Raw genomic sequence first — 15290 nt, forward strand, 5'->3', positions numbered from 1 at the left:
CCATCCTGGGGCAGGGGGGAAGCAGCACAGGATGAGCTTCCTGCATCCAAGGGTGTTGTGGTGCTGCCCTGGAAGTGGGGCATAAAAAACCCATTTTACTTTCCTTTTGACAGGTTTCCTGGACAATGACAGTGATCAGGTGTGATGGAGTTATGGGCAGGGTGCTTTCCCCTTGCTCCTGCCTCCAGCTGCGTTCCCCAGCTGTTGGCTTCTGCTGGCAAACATTTGTAGCACATTTGTACCCAGGCAGAGAGATGAGAAAAGATGATGCCACCGAGGCCTCCAGGGAAGTGTCCTGTGGCCCATTCCTACCTGGCCAGTGAGCTCAAGCTGGCACTCAGCATCTGAGAGTGCCCATGCCACAGGCACTGCCAGCCAGAGGTCTTGCTCTGGCTAAGGTGTCCTGTCCTGTCCTCCAGGGATATGTGGGCACAGGTCAGAGCTGGCTCTCCATGGAGCACTCTGCCAGCACCCATCTCCGGGCTGCTTGGGCTGCCCACCCAGAACATGGAGTGCTGGTTCCTGGATTGGGAGGCTCAGGGATGGGGTGTGAGAGATGGAACACCTGCCAGGGCATGGTGGATGGCCTAATCAGCAAACAGGAGATTTTAGGAGAATCTGAGGGGGGCTGAGGAGGTAAAGGGGAGACAGAAATTTTGGGGGCTGCCCATGGGTGTGTTCAGGCTGGGGCTCAGGCAGCGCCTGGGGCAGGGGTAGATGGTTTCAGCTGGGAGAGGGATTGAGTGTGGAGGAGGATGGGGAATTTGGTGGGTGCCTGAGGACTAAGCCAGTGTGGAGAAACTCAGACAAAGCCGAGGCACGGGAGGAGGGCGTGGGGGATTAGGGTGATGCAAGTGACACCGGGACAGTTGCAGCGAGGGCTGAGAGGGACACAGGGGGCTCGGATGGGGCAGGGGGCTCCGGGAGTGTGCAGATGAGCTGGGATGGGGGGATGTGAGGGGTGAGTGGGGGGGTGCGGGGCGGGTGCTGGGGCAGGGACAGCGCGGCGTGCGGCGGTGCGGGGCGGGCCGGTCCGGGCGGGCGGGGCCGTGCCGTGGGTTGCGGGGGCCGTCCTGGCGCATCCCCACGTGCGCGTGACGCGGCGGGGAACGGGGCCGCGGCGGAGCGGAGCGGAGCGGAGCGGAGCGGCGGGGCCATGCAGCCCCCGGCGGCCTCCGCCGGCCCCGCCGCCCCGGCGGGAGCCGAGCTGCTGCGCTGGCAGTGGCGGGAGGTGCAGGCGCCCTGCCTGGTGGCCGCCTGGATCCTGGTAGCCAGCCTGGCCAAGATCGGTGAGTGTCCCCGTGTCCCCACCCGCTCCGGGCCCTCGGGAGCGGACGTGGGGCAGGCAGGGGCGATGCGGCATCCCCGGCGGGCGCGGGGGCGCCGGGACGAGGGGTGTCACCGCACGCCGGGACACGGGTCACAGGGACAAATCCGGCAGAGGTTGGGGACCACGCCACATCCTCCGTGCCCTGCCGTGGGATGATGTGCGGTGACGGGGTTAAGGCAGCACCCGAAGGAAAAGGTGGGGGCCCGGGCTGTTTTTTCCTGCGAGGGATGGATGGATGGATGGATGGGTGGGCACAGAGGATGGAGGGTTCATGAGAAGAGAAGCCCCAGAGGATGTCCCATGTTCCCAAAGGCTGGCACAGCACCTGCCGTTGGCAGGGCCATTGTTCCCCCGCAGCCCCGGGGAAAGGCTCGGAGGTGCCAGTGCCAGGCAGGATGTGCCCCCAGCAGCCTGGGGATGGCAGGTGCCTGCAGTCCCCTCCAGTGGGTCACTCCAGATGGGGTTGGCCTTGGACTCCTGTGCTCCCCAGCACAGAACCACGCAGCCGGGGGAGGCTCTGCTGTGCGAGGCTGTGTGGGAAGGCACAATGAGGATGTGTGTGAGCTGTGCAGGGCTGGGCTCCCCACCGGCATCCGGAGTGCTGGGGAGGGGACACCCGTGCGTGGGTGCCAAGCAGGGGTACCCAGGGGGCTGGTCCCCCACAGTGCCCGTGCCTGCTGTGCTGGGCCCAGAGGATGGGATCGTGACCTTGAGCCAGGTTCTCCTCAGGCACCCCACTGTGGGCACAGCCCCCTTGGTGAGGGCGCAGACACACTCTGAGTTTCGAGTTGTGGGTTCAGAGTTTGGCAGGGGAATCTCTGATCAGCCAGGGATGTCCAGCAGCGCTCATTACACAGGAGACAGCTACAGCTGTGACCACCAGCTGGCCCTTCCTATCCCAGCATCATTGTGGATGTTCCGTTCCTCTCCTTCCTTGCCTTCTTGCAAGAGAGACCTAAAGCCTCGCGAGGAATGAATTTAAAGGTATCATGAGTTTAAAAATACAGCACTCTGCTGTAGCTGTGCCACCTCCAGCTGCCGAGAGCGTCCCTCCTACCTGCAGGAGATCAGAGAGAAAATTCCTTTCCCTGGCTGTTATTTTCTTCTCTCCAGCCTCTCCCCAGAGTTGCTCCCTGTGCAGGTTTCCACTGATGTGCTCCCCCAGCCACCCTGGATTTTTTGCAGGGGGTGCAGGGGGGCCTGAGCTGGGACCATTCCCAGATCCTGAGATCTGCCACATTCTTCCAGGCCTGGGGTTGATGGCTGCTCTCCTCTCTGTCTGTGAGGCACAGCCCTGATGGCTGAGAGCTTCGAGCTGCCAGGTTTAGTGTATCCAGTGGGTCCGATGGAGCCTCAGAGCCTGGAGCCAATAGTGACACCCAGACCTGGAGGCACGGCTGCAGGCAGCAGCCTGCCACGGGTGTCCCCAGAGATGGCATCTGTAGTCCCCAGGGTGCACAGGAGTCCACAGAGGAGATGAACCAGGGGTGGAGGATTTTGGGGAGCGGAGAGGGCAGCGCCAGCGGTGGCAGCCATGGACACTGGGCGTAGGCTGGCGCAGAGGAACCATTGTGGTTGTGGAGCTGGGCTGGCAGCTCAGAGCCCTGTGACTGTAGGGGAGGAAGTGGCCCCACGCCCGTGTGATGGGGAAATGACACTGTGGGCTCTGTTCTCAGAGGCAGTCACGATGCTGGGGTGACCCAAGCCAGCAAACACCCGGGGCAGGGAAAAACTGGCTTGGGTGTTGCCTTCCTGCACAGCGAGGCATCATCTGGGCTTTGCTGCCTTTTCCATCCACCGTCAGAGCACAGGATGGGGGGCACAGAGGTGATGAGCATTGTCCCCAAACATTCTCCTTACACATAGCTGCCCCACAGGCAGGAGTTTGCCAGCAGACAGATGTATTTCTATGCAGCAGCACTGCAACCATCTCTCCTCAGACCATCACCTCTGTCCCCAGCTGCTCATGTCTTGGTTTAGGTGTTCTGCCATTTCCCAAGCTCTGGAGGAGCAGAGCAGGTTTTGGCCCTGAGTTCTCTCGATGGCAAATCCTTTATTATAGATGCCTGAGTATGATTATGTCTCTGAAGTTAATTCACATGTGGCTAAGTTACTGTTGCTGTGGGAACCTTTAGTGCTGAAATCCCTGACTAGTATAAAATTAGAGCTCGTTCAGTCTCTCCCCACTGGCTGCTCTCTCTGACACAGGGGAGCTCATGTGCTGCCATTTCCTGGGGAGGCTGGCAGCTTTTCCATCAGCCAGCAGATTTTTGGACAAGCATGATCTTTCCTATTGATGCTCCTCCTTTAGAACCACAGAATGGTTTGAGTTAGAAGGAACTTTTAGAGATTATCCTTTTCCAACTACCATGGATTTCTTTTTCCATGGGCAGAGACACCTTCCATTAGACCAAGTTGCTCAAAGCCCCATCCAGCCTGGCCTTGAACACTTCCAGGATGGATGGCCCATGTCCCCACAGCATCCCTGCACGCTCTCGTGGGTCCCCCAGCCAGCCAGGACAGCTCCACAGCACGAGGAATGCAGATGGGCTGCCGAAGCAGAGAGCAGGGATCTTGGCAATGTTCCTGAGAATGCAGAAAGGGGCTGGACGCCTCGTTCCCTTCTTGAAAACTTCAGAGCTTTGTTCCCGTGGGTGGGAAGTGGCTGCACAGCCTGCTGCAGGCGCTGAGTGAGCACCATTTGTCCACCGGTGAAAGCAGCTTGTGTGGGGTGAACAGGGCTCTGCAGTGACTTGTGTGGTCATTTAGCAGGAATTCGGCCTGGATGAAGCCCAGCCAGCGTTTCCTCAGGCTGTGGGTCTGCTTGGAGGGCTGTGGTGTCCATATCTCCACAGTTCCCCAGCAGTGAGCAGAGATGGCTGGGGCTCAGGGGGTGCCCTGGGCTCTGTGCCCGGGGTGTTCAGTGGCAGAGACCCTTGGCCTGGGTGTTCTTTGCTATTGAGGTGCTTGGTGGTGGAGCTGCAGATCGTGCTGCCCCTGTGCTCACTGCTCTGCCCCTGCTGGCTGCAGCAGTGCTCCTGCTGTATTATGGCAGGGAGCCAGTGCTGGGGCATGGATGGAGCTTACTGTGCCAAGCACCAACCTCTTGAGGTCCTCAACTAAAGGAAAAGTGGTCCTCAGCCTGCACATTGGGCAGTGGGCTCAAAGATGTTGTCTCTGGTTGTCAACCAGATCTTTGTCATTCAATTATCTCCTCTAATTCAGAGCTCAGCTGCTGTGAAGGAAAGAAAATCACCTAAGAGGTGCTGGGAAAGGAGAAAGGAAGAACAACAGGAGGCCACAACCTCTGTTCTCTGGTTGTCCACATCTCAGGGACACTGGGACCTGTCCCAGAAGGATAGAGCAGGAGCAGGACAGGTTCAGAGGAGAATGACAAGGGCATAGAGACATGGAAACCTACTGAAATACTGCCTGTTCCTGGGCTCTTCTCCAGGTCTGTGCCACTGGAGACAGTACCCTGGGCTAGGCAGACCTTCTGCTCTGTCCACTGGGGTTCCAAAGGAGGGAAGCAGCTGAGTGACCCAGGGTTGGTGCATGACCATAGCACAGCTTTCCTTCTGGAGGGGCAGCTTGGCACAAGCGATGGGCACCTTTAGTCCAGCTAAAGGGCTTTAGGGACTGGGTTTTGGGGTTGGCAGCAGGGCTGGGCTTGCAGCCAAGTGATGGCTCAGAGCCTACCCTAATGTCCCTTGTACCTGCTGGGTGCACAAGGACAGAGGTGGCTTTCAAAGTACCTGGAGGAATCCACGCCCCAGGAGATCTCTTCATCTGGTGGTCAAGTCATGCCACAGAACTGAGCTGGATGGCACAAATGATGGCAGAACTCAGTGATGGGGGGACAAAATCACTGTGACCCTCAATAGCCTTTCCTCAAGCAATGCCCTTTTGAGGGGCAGCAACAATACAGCGCTTTGTGCTAGCGAGGAGAAACCCCCAGGGATGGGAGTTTCCTGCCTGGCAGCTGGACTGATTTGGGGTTACACAGGACACCCTGACTTGTGGGACAAGGGTGCCTGGAGGAATGAATCTCCTGTGCTGGCTGGCATGGCACCCTGCTGGCTTGTGCCTGAGCACAGGCTCGCTGGCACCTTACTGATGGATGAATACCAGGGCATCCTCTGTTTGCTTTAGAAAATACATCCTGTTCCACAGCAGCTTAAGATTTGGCCCAAACCTTGCATGGAATAAACTGATTATTCCAAGCATCTCTAAATCTGCAGCTCCCGAGTGCCTGTGTTGTTGCATGCAGGTAGGTTAGCTGGTGCTGAGGGAGGTTGTGCTCAGGCATGGCTTGTGCTGCAGTGGTTTGCATGCTGCTCTGGCTGCTTGCTCAGACAGATGCAAACAAGGTCACCCTGTCACCAGGGCTGAGCATCCTCGTCTCCAAGTGGGGTAACATGTCCCGGTGTTCCAGGATTTCTTCACTTGAATAGCAGCCAGCAGTGCTCGTGACACTGTGAACGTGCTCGCTGCCTGCTTTAAACCTTTAAGTGTAGATACCAGAAGCCAACAAAAGTAAAATTCCTGGCTGATTGGCTTATTAGACAGTGGCTGAGAGGGAGAGGGAAATCCTAAAGAGTCAGGGAACTGAAATCCTGACCTGGGAGATAGCTGGAAGGTTTTTTGTGCATATGTGGCCATGAAGCAATTTTTCCATAGATGCTCCCTTGTTCTCCTCCCATCCATCATGCATCACCCAACCCTTCCGTGAAGCCTGTGGATTTGAGATGCTCTGTCCATGTGCCTGTTTGGCTGATCCTCTCATTCTTCTTTTTCTTCTAGTTTTCCACCTGTCAAGGAAGGTGACATCTGTCGTCCCGGAGAGCTGCCTTCTCATCCTGCTGGGGCTGGGCCTGGGGGGCATCGTGTTGGCCGTGGCAAAGAAAGCTGAGTACCAGCTGGAGCCCAACATGTTCTTCCTCTTCCTTCTGCCCCCCATCGTCCTGGACTCGGGGTACTTCATGCCCAGCCGGCTGTTCTTCGACAACATCGGCGCCATCCTCACCTACGCAGTGGTGGGCACGCTCTGGAACTCCTTCGCCACCGGCACCGCGCTCTGGGGACTGCACCGGGCCGGGCTCATGGGTGGGTGTTCAGGGCTGCCCAGCTTGGGCCACACCCCCAAAAAATAGGTTAGAGGTGCAAAGCGCCCCCAATTTCATAGCCCACTGCCTCTCCCTGCTGTGGATTCCTAGGAATTGCAGCACGAGCAGGATCCTGACATCCTGGGAATGGTGCTCTGGCAGAACGGTCAAGCGTGCAGGACAGACGGGCCGCTTGGCACTGGGCTGACTCATGTCTTGCTATTTTTGTCTGCCAACCTTGGCTAGCGTTGCTGGCTCGCTGCCATGTTCCCTGTCCTTGGCTGGAACCACTGGCCCTGGCTGGCCTGGGCTGTGTTTTGAGCTCTCCTGAGCCCTGAGGGGCCACTTGGTGCCTGGACCTGAGGTGGGGCTGCTGAGCTGCCTCTGGTGGTACCTGCTGGAGGAGCAGTGATGCACCTGGGTGCCAACAGGGACATCCCTTATGCTCCTCTCATGTTGCAGCAAGAATGCACCAAGTCCCACTTTTCCAGGGGCATCCTGGAGGTCTGGGAACACTTTTGGGCTCATCCCACTGCACTCCCAGTTGAGATGCTGCAGCCAAGTCACTGGGATCAGATGAGGGACAGGCTTGTTTCCACCTGGTGAGAGGGGCTCTGAGGTGGCTGGCTTGCCTGACCTTGATCCTTCTGTCCTAACAGATCCAGGTGTTGAAGCTGGGCTGATGGATTTCCTGCTCTTTGGCAGCCTGATTTCAGCTGTGGACCCTGTGGCAGTCCTGGCTGTCTTTGAAGAGGTCCATGTTAATGAGACCCTCTTCATCATTGTGTTTGGCGAGTCTCTCCTAAATGATGCTGTCACCGTGGTGAGTTGCAGCTTGAGGGACTCTAAAGTTGAGCCCAACAAGGTCCAAGGTGCTGGAATTCCCCAGGATGGGCAGAGGATGCAGGTGACATCCCTGAGCTGGGGGCAGACCCATGCCATGCTCTCTTGGCCTTTCCACTCTCCTGGCTCTGGGAGACTTTGCTGAAATGAGCTATTACCTGACAGGTTTGGGGTGGAAAATGCCTCTTCCACAGGACCCTTCCTGCCCCTCTCAAGGCAGGGCAATGCCCTGTGTTTCTCAAGGGATTTGCCTTCCCTGCAGGTGCTGTACAAGGTCTTCAACTCTTTTGTGGAGCTGGGCCCAGCGCACATCCACGCCACAGACTACGTGAAGGGGGTAGGTGAGTAATTGCCACACCAGCCCCTCCACCTCCTCCTCTGCTGTGGAAGTGGAGGGCGGCAAGCACAGGAGCTGTTGTCCTGTGGGGTGGGCACTGGGCACCACAACTCTGTCATCTCCATGTGTCACATGCTGGCCATCAGCATAGATCTGCAGAATTGTTTGGGCTGGAAGGGACCCTAAAGCTCATCTTGTTCCAACCCCTGCTGCCATGGGCTGGGACACCTTCCACTAGACAGGGTTGCTCAGAGCCCCCCTCAACCTGGCCTTGAACACTTCTGGGGATGGGACAGCCAGTCTGTGCCAGGGCCTCACCACCCTCACAGGGAAGAATTTCTTCCTAATACCCAATCTAATCCTGCCCTCTGTCAGTCTGAAGCCATTGTCCCTTGTCCTGTTATTCCATGTCCATGTCAAAAGTCCCTCTCCAGCTCTTTTGGAGCGCTCTTCAGGTACTGTAAGGGCTTCTGAGGTCTCCCCAGGGTCTCCTCCAGGCTGAACAACCCCAACTCTATCAGCCCAGAGCAGGGGTGCTCCAGGGGATGCTATGGGATCATCCAAAGCTTTGTGCTCCATGGGATGCTTTGGAGGGGACCTGGGTGGGAACGTGGTGCTTGGCCAGCATGGCGTGGCTGTGGGGCACAGGAGGTGGGCACACTTCCTTATGGTTCACACGAGACTTCTCCTCCCACCAGCCTCCTTCTTCCTGGTGAGCCTGGGGGGCACAGCCGTGGGGCTGCTCTTCGCCTTCCTGCTGGCCCTGATCACGCGGTTCACCAAGCGCGTGCGCATCATCGAGCCTCTCTTCGTCTTCCTCCTGGCCTACGTCGCCTACCTCGCTGCCGAGATGGTCTCGCTCTCCGCCATCCTGGCGTGAGTACTGGGGTATCCCCCCGGGGAACCCAGGAAATTGGGGTTGCAGTGCTGAGCAGCAAGAGGCAGTGAGTAGACCCACTCCTCATCCTGCCATAGGGCCATGCCATCTCCTCCTGCCCCTCTGCAGAGTCACCTTCTGTGGGATCTGCTGCAAGAAGTACGTGGAAGCCAACATCTCCCAGAAATCCCGCACCACGGTCAAGTACACCATGAAGACACTGGCCAGCAGCTCAGAGACCATCATCTTCATGTTTCTGGGCATCTCAGCTGTGGACACCTCCAAGTGGACATGGGACACAGCACTGGTGCTGGGCACCCTCTTCTTTATCCTGCTCTTCAGAGCCGTGGGTCAGTCTGTCCTGCTGTGCATATGGCTGGTAGCACACAGCCCTTTTCATGCCAAAAAGGGATATTGCCCAGGAAAGTTGGGGCACAAGGCCAGCCATACATCCTGGCTGGGATTTTGTGCTGTGCTGCTGGAGTAGGAAGGGTTCTCCCAGAATTCCAGGCTCTCCTCCTCCTTCTTCCCCAGGTGTTGTTCTTCAAACATACGTGCTCAACCGCTTCCGCCTCATCCCCCTGGACAGGATCGACCAGGTGGTCATGTCATATGGAGGCCTCCGTGGGGCCGTGGCCTTTGCCCTGGTCATCCTGCTGGACAGGGAAAAGGTGAAAGCCAAGGACTACTTTGTGGCAACGACCATCGTGGTGGTGTTCTTCACTGTCATTGTGCAGGTGAGGATGGGCACTGTGCCCTCCTCCAGTGCTGCTTTCTTGCCCCAGAACTGGCCTGGGGACATGTGCTTTGGGAAAGTATCTTTTTAAAGTGACCTTTGGTCCTCAGTGCTTTCTGGCACCCCATCCATCAGCAGGTGTGCAGGACTGCTATGGGGATTGTTGCAGTGGTGGGGCCATGGGCACCTTCTTTCCTACTGGCATTTTGTTCTGGTTGGACTGGCTCCAGGAGCTCCAAGTGTGCATGCCTGTCCAGGCTGTTCTCTTTACAAAGCTGCTGATGGGCCCCAGCTCTGGCGTTCAGCACCCTAGGAAGGGAAGCCATGGGGAGGATGAATATGAGTCATGGGGAAGGATGATTGGGGGTGCACATCATGGCACAGGGGTCGGGTTTACAGGGGCATCTGTGGCTGGTACAGCCACTGTCCCCAGTCACTTCGTGCTGCTTCTGCTCCCCATGCCCCAGCCATGCACCCTCTCGCCCTCCCGGTCTTTCCCTTGCCTTCTCCTGCCATTCTAGGGCCTCACCATCAAACCCCTGGTGACATGGCTGAAGGTGAAGCGTAGTGACCACCACAAACCCACGCTGAACGAGGAGCTGCATGAGCACGTAAGTGATAGTGCCAGAGGCTCCCCAGCTCCCCTCACTTGTGGGGCTGGGCCAGGACCATGTATGACCTTGGCATCCCTGGGGCATCCACAGCCTTGCCAGCACTCACCCTCTTCCCCTCACTCAAGGCCTTTGACCACATCTTGGCAGCGGTGGAGGACATCGTGGGGCACCATGGCTACCACTACTGGCGGGACAAGTAAGTGTCTTAGACAAGATCCTCTGCTGACTGTTTGTGAATGGGAGATGCATGCCAGCCACAGGGATATCTTGGGGTTTTCCCAGGAGGACACCCCTTCCTGTGGACAGGAAGGCTGTATGTCTGTCCATCAGTCTGGATAGGTACCATCTGGTGCTGTGGTGCAGCAGACCAAGATGACAAAAACATCCCAGAGAGAGGTCAGGTTGGGGATGCCGTGGAGCTGACATTGCTTGCCAAGGTCAGAACTTGGGGTGTCCATGTTGGTGGCAACAGCCCTCTGCCTCCTCATGGATGGAACTGTGCTGGGCACTGAGGAGGGAACAGCCCTGTTCCTGCCTGGGCAGTGTTTATCTGCAGCACAGGGACAGGAAAAGGATGCAAAAAGCCTGTTTCCTGCAGGGGAAGTGCTCCAGCAGTGTGGCCCCAGTCCTACTCCCACTGCCTCTCACAGACCCGATAGTGTCTGGCTTCCCCTTGGGCAGGCTGAAGGGTCACCACGTCCCCTCCCCTCCTGTTCTCCCTGGCAGTGTGTCCCTCTGCACAGCCAGGTCCTGCGTGCCCAGCCTCCCTTTGCTGTACTTGGGACACTCAGCCTTGTGTGGATATCCCTGGCCGTGGTACACCATGGGAGCTAAACTGCCTGTGTCTTCATCTCATGGCAGGTGGGAGCAGTTTGACAAGAAATACCTGAGCCAGCTCCTGATGCGGAAATCTGCCTACAGGCTGCGGGATGAGATCTGGGATGTTTACTACAAGCTGAACATCCGTGATGCTATCAGCTTTGTTGATCAGGTACAGGCAGCAGTGCTGGCCAGGCAGCAGAATGGCACTGGCAGGAGAGGTTCCCTTCATGTTCACCCTCTGGCCAGGCAGTGGGGACCTGCCCATCCCAGCTGGCTCCTTGCTGTCCTGACGCCAGCCTTGTCCTCCTAATTCCCAGGGTGGCCACGTGCACTCGGCTGCCAAGCTGGCGCTGCCCTCCATGCCCAGCCGCACATCCATGTCAGAGTCATCGGTCACAAACCTCCTGTGAGTACAGCCATCCCTCTGAGCTCCTGCACAGACCTCCTTGGCCCTCGCAGCCACCCTCTTCCCTCGGGGCGGGCTGCAGCAGGGCTGGCAGGGGGCTGGCAGGGACCCCATCCATCTCCATCTCCCGCAGGAGGGAGAGCGGGAGCGGCGCGTGCCTGGATCTGCAGGTGATCGACACGGTGCGGAGCCGCCGGGACAAGGAGGACGCTGCCATGCACCACGTGCTGCGAGGGAGCCTCTACAAGCCCCGCCGGCGGGTGAGCACTCCCGGGCCACCCTGAGGGGAGCAGCGCCCGCAGGAGGAGCAGGGATGGACGGGGCTCCATGGGGCCAGCTGCTCACCCTGTTCTCTTTGCCTCTCCCTCGGCCAGTACAAGGCCAGCTACAGCCGTCACTTCATCTCTCCAGATAAACAAGAGCGCCAAGATAAAGAAATCTTCCGGCAGAACATGAAGAGGCGTCTGGAGACCTTCAAGTCCACAAAGCACAATGTCTGCTCCTCCAAGAGCAAGGCCAGGCTGAAGGAAAAAGGCAGGAAAAAGGTAAGTCCTCCCCAAGCTCTTGTTCTTTTCCTAGCTCTGAGATTTGGCCGCCCCAGGATGCAGTAAGAGAGGTCCTTTTGGGGTGTAGGTGAGGTGTTGCAGGGCATCAGCAGCTCCAGAACCAGAGGGGAAAACGGCTCATTTCTTCTCAGTCCTGTTGATGCTGCATGTGTGCATGCAGGTGTTGTGTGTCCATGTGTCCCCAGCATGCCATCAGTGCTGTAGGGTGGCTCTTCACTGAGCAAAGCCCTGGAGGAGCCCCTGGTTTGTTTTGCAGGAGCACTCAACATAAAGCAGCCTCAGTGTTGATGCAGATCCAGGCCTAGAAGTGTGGCACTGTGCCTCAAATTGATCCCTAGGTATCTTTGATTGGAGGCTTTTGAAGCCATTGCAGCTGAGCAGTTCCTTGTGGGGCCATGATGATGCAAACCATATGCCATGTAGCCAGGGTGGGAATCTGCATGCCCAGTGTTGGCTGGCTTCAGGACCACCTCTTTGGTTTTGGGCTTTGCCCAGGACAGGTCTCAGCCAGTTCTTCTCCTTTCACAGAAGAACATCTCTCTGACCAAAGAGACACCCAACGGGAAGACTCACAGAAATGTTCCCTGGCAGGATGCAGGTAAGGCCAGTGGCAGGTGAGGATGGCAGGTCCTGGCAAGGGGACCTGGTGGCATGGGATGGGAGCACCTGCTGTGCTTGCCCACTGCCAGCTCGGTGGGATGACAGCACCCAGGGTTGTGCTAGCACCAAACCAAGCCCCTCCATCTGCCTGCAGCTCCTGTCCTGGTGATGGTCAGCTCAGAGGAGGAGGAGAGCGATAGCTCGGAGACGGAGAAGGAGGACGATGAGGGGATTGTGTTCGTTGCTCGAGCCACTGATGAGGTCCTGCAGGGAAAGACAACTCCTGGTAGGCACCAATGCTCCATGCCGGGGCAGCTGCCAGTGGGTAGCTTATCCTTCCTCTGCCTGTGGAGCAAAGCTGCCATGGCCTGGGCAAAACCAAGGTCCACAGAGCATGAATGGGAGAATCACTGTCCTCTGGAGGCATGGCAGAATCACCCTGTGTCCTGCATCTCTGGGCCAGCACATGGTGTGATTCTTGGGGTTGTTCTGCATAGGCAAGGAGTTGGACTCCATAATCCTTGTGGGTCCTTTCCATCTCAGGATGTTCTAGGGTTCCATGGCCATTTGGTAGTGGTTAGTTCTGCAATGTTTGCAGGGTCCAAGGAGAGACTGAGCACTGTGCAAGCTCCCTCTCACTGTTCCTTCATCTGCATCTCCAGGCAGCCTGGATGTCTGCCCCAGCCCCTGCATCATCCCTCCATCGCCAACCTTAGCAGAGAAGGAGCTGCCATGGAAAGGAGACCAGGCTGATCTGGCTGTTTATGTCTCCTCGGAGACCACCAAAATTGTGCCAGTGGATATGCAGAAGGCGTGGAACCAAAGCATCTCCTCCCTGGAGAGCATCGCTTCCCCCCCAGGCATCGAGAGCGGACATCAGCACAGGAGATTTGCCTGCCCTGTGCTGGAGGAGCAGCCCCAGTCTGCGAGCCAGGCAATGCCAGAGCAGAGCTCCTGCTTCCAGTTCCCCAGCCATGTCTCCAAGAGCGGCCGGTCCCAGAGTGACAGCAGCCCGGACGGTCCTGAGCAGCAGGAGCTGCAGCCTTTGATGGCCACAGAGGAGCAGGGCAGGATGCCACCCTCTGCAGAGCCCAGGTGGCTGATGTTCAACAGAGCAAGCCACCTCTGAGGCACCTCTGTGGATTGGGAAGGAGCTGAGTGCTGCACACAGGCTATGACCTGGTGACTGCTCTGTCTTGCACTGCAAAGCTTGTGTGTGTCTCCATAAACTCCAGGAGTGGCAGGAGAACCCAGTACTCCTGCTGGAGCTGTTCTCCAGGGTGTGCTTTGCCCATGCACCTACTGATGCAAACCTGGTCAATAATTGGTCTTTGTGCTGTGACACCCAGGGAGGCACAGATCCCAAACCTCATTCTTCCTCTCTGATCCCTACACATCTCTGCAGCTGGGAAGTTAGAGATATTTCTCCCAGGGCTGGGATCCTGAACAGACTTGATCCTGTCATGGCTGTGCTGCCTCGAGGTGGTGGCTGCTGGAAAATGGGCTGTGGCTTGCTTACAGGTGTAAGAGTGAGCTGGTCTCCAGCCTGGCTGTGAGGAGGAGACCTCTGGGAAAAGGGGTGAGAGCAGCGGTGGTGAGCAAGAGCCCACCCACACCCAGTGACTGAGCCATTGACTTCATGCTGGCTCCCCACATGCATGGAGCTCAGCCAGGAGCTCAGAGATAGGCTCCTTGCCAGACAGCCCCGTGTTCCCCGGGCTATGGAGGCACCACAGAGGCGAGGCCATGGCTTTCTCAGGACTGGGAGCAGCGCTCCTGGGCTTTGGCTCCAGCAGGAGCTGGGCTAGTGAACCTGTATGCACAGGGACTCCTCTGACAGCCAACTGCTGTGCCAGCCCCACACCTGGCGCCTGGGTGTGTTCCCAGCAGCTGCAGTGTTCAGCTTTCTGGCTTTACTGGCAGGCAGCTGCCCTGCACAGTGTCTTTGGTGTTCATTCTGCCCACGTCTGAGTCTCCCAGTTGCCTGGGGTGCATCAGCTGGGAGAACTGGCCATGGTGCCAGGGGTGGCACACGCAGCAGGTATGAATGTACATCAGGAGCAGGGGTGATGGGTGTGACCAGTGTTCATCTTCACAGGTCTGTCCCCAACACCTGCATCCCAGCTACCCCTGTTCCCTCCTCGGAGAGTGATGGGAGCTGGTGGCCCACACGATGAATTATTTCTGGTGTGAGCCCAAGGGCCAAATACTGCACCCCAAGAACTGCTCAGCACACAAAAGAGCACAATGGCTGGGCACTGGCAGAGCAAGGGGCTTGGGGGTCACTCCTCTTTGGGAAAAATGGGGACTTGGACTGATAATGCTACAAAGCAGATAAAAGCCTGCCTTTTTCAGCTATATGGGTGTGCTGAGACAGCAGGTGCCAAGGGGACACTTGGATGCACTGGGTGGATGAGTCCAATGTGGAGCAGGTGAGCTGATGGGAACCCTCAGCCCTGTCAGCAGAGGCCCTTCAGCTCTGTACCTGTTCCACCAGATGAGCATGAGGTTTTTAAAAGGTTTTTATATAGTTTTGCATTTCTGGTATGACTTATTCTAGTTTTGATTTCTGATATTGGGCCATACTAAATCTCTAGTTGGGTCAGTGTTTTCTGTAGCCATGGGCACCACAAATGACTCAAGAACTTAATATATTATTTGCAAGGATATTGTTATAATGTGAAAATATATGCAGAGTATTTTGTAATGTTCAATAAATTGGAGTTGGAGCAGACATTATGGTCTGGTCTGTCTGTTGTCTGGGAACCTCTGCCCATCCTGGTTCAGTTCTCCTCTGCAGGCACCACGTCCCTGTGCCTCTCCGTTCTTCTCCACCCGAGGCCCCAACCCCCCTCTCTTGATGTGCCTAACTGGATTTCCTGGTTTCCATAAAGTTTGTGGAAAATGTGAAATTCTTTCCGAAGAGATGCTTGCCTGCAGCCGTTGTTAGGCTGTGCAGAGGGAGCAGCCAGCAAGAGACCAGGCCCTTCTGCCCAGAACTGGGGCTGCACAGCCACCAGCGTGCTGAGAGCCCATGTCTTCCCATCTCCTCTC

The 15290-nt window shown here is 57.3% G+C and overlaps 1 protein-coding gene across 1 annotated transcript; it reads left to right on the forward strand.

Moving 5' to 3' along the window:
* The first annotated feature begins 1100 nt into the window (after nucleotides 1-1100).
* Nucleotides 1101-14970, forward strand: SLC9A5 (solute carrier family 9 member A5). The gene is made up of 16 exons (XM_031505842.3): nucleotides 1101-1289; nucleotides 6134-6436; nucleotides 7095-7258; nucleotides 7541-7619; nucleotides 8314-8491; nucleotides 8622-8842; nucleotides 9027-9229; nucleotides 9750-9839; nucleotides 9968-10038; nucleotides 10704-10833; nucleotides 10982-11070; nucleotides 11204-11330; nucleotides 11445-11615; nucleotides 12165-12234; nucleotides 12391-12522; nucleotides 12899-14970. The coding sequence occupies exons 1-16, from the start codon at nucleotides 1157-1159 to the stop codon at nucleotides 13363-13365; spliced, it is 2628 nt and encodes an 875-aa protein (XP_031361702.1). The 5' UTR covers nucleotides 1101-1156; the 3' UTR covers nucleotides 13366-14970.
* The last annotated feature ends 320 nt before the right edge of the window (nucleotides 14971-15290 follow it).

This window comes from Lonchura striata, chromosome 11 (assembly GCF_050655825.1).
Source record: "Lonchura striata isolate lonStrDom1 chromosome 11, ASM5065582v1, whole genome shotgun sequence".
NCBI classification, from domain to species: domain Eukaryota; kingdom Metazoa; phylum Chordata; class Aves; order Passeriformes; family Estrildidae; genus Lonchura; species Lonchura striata.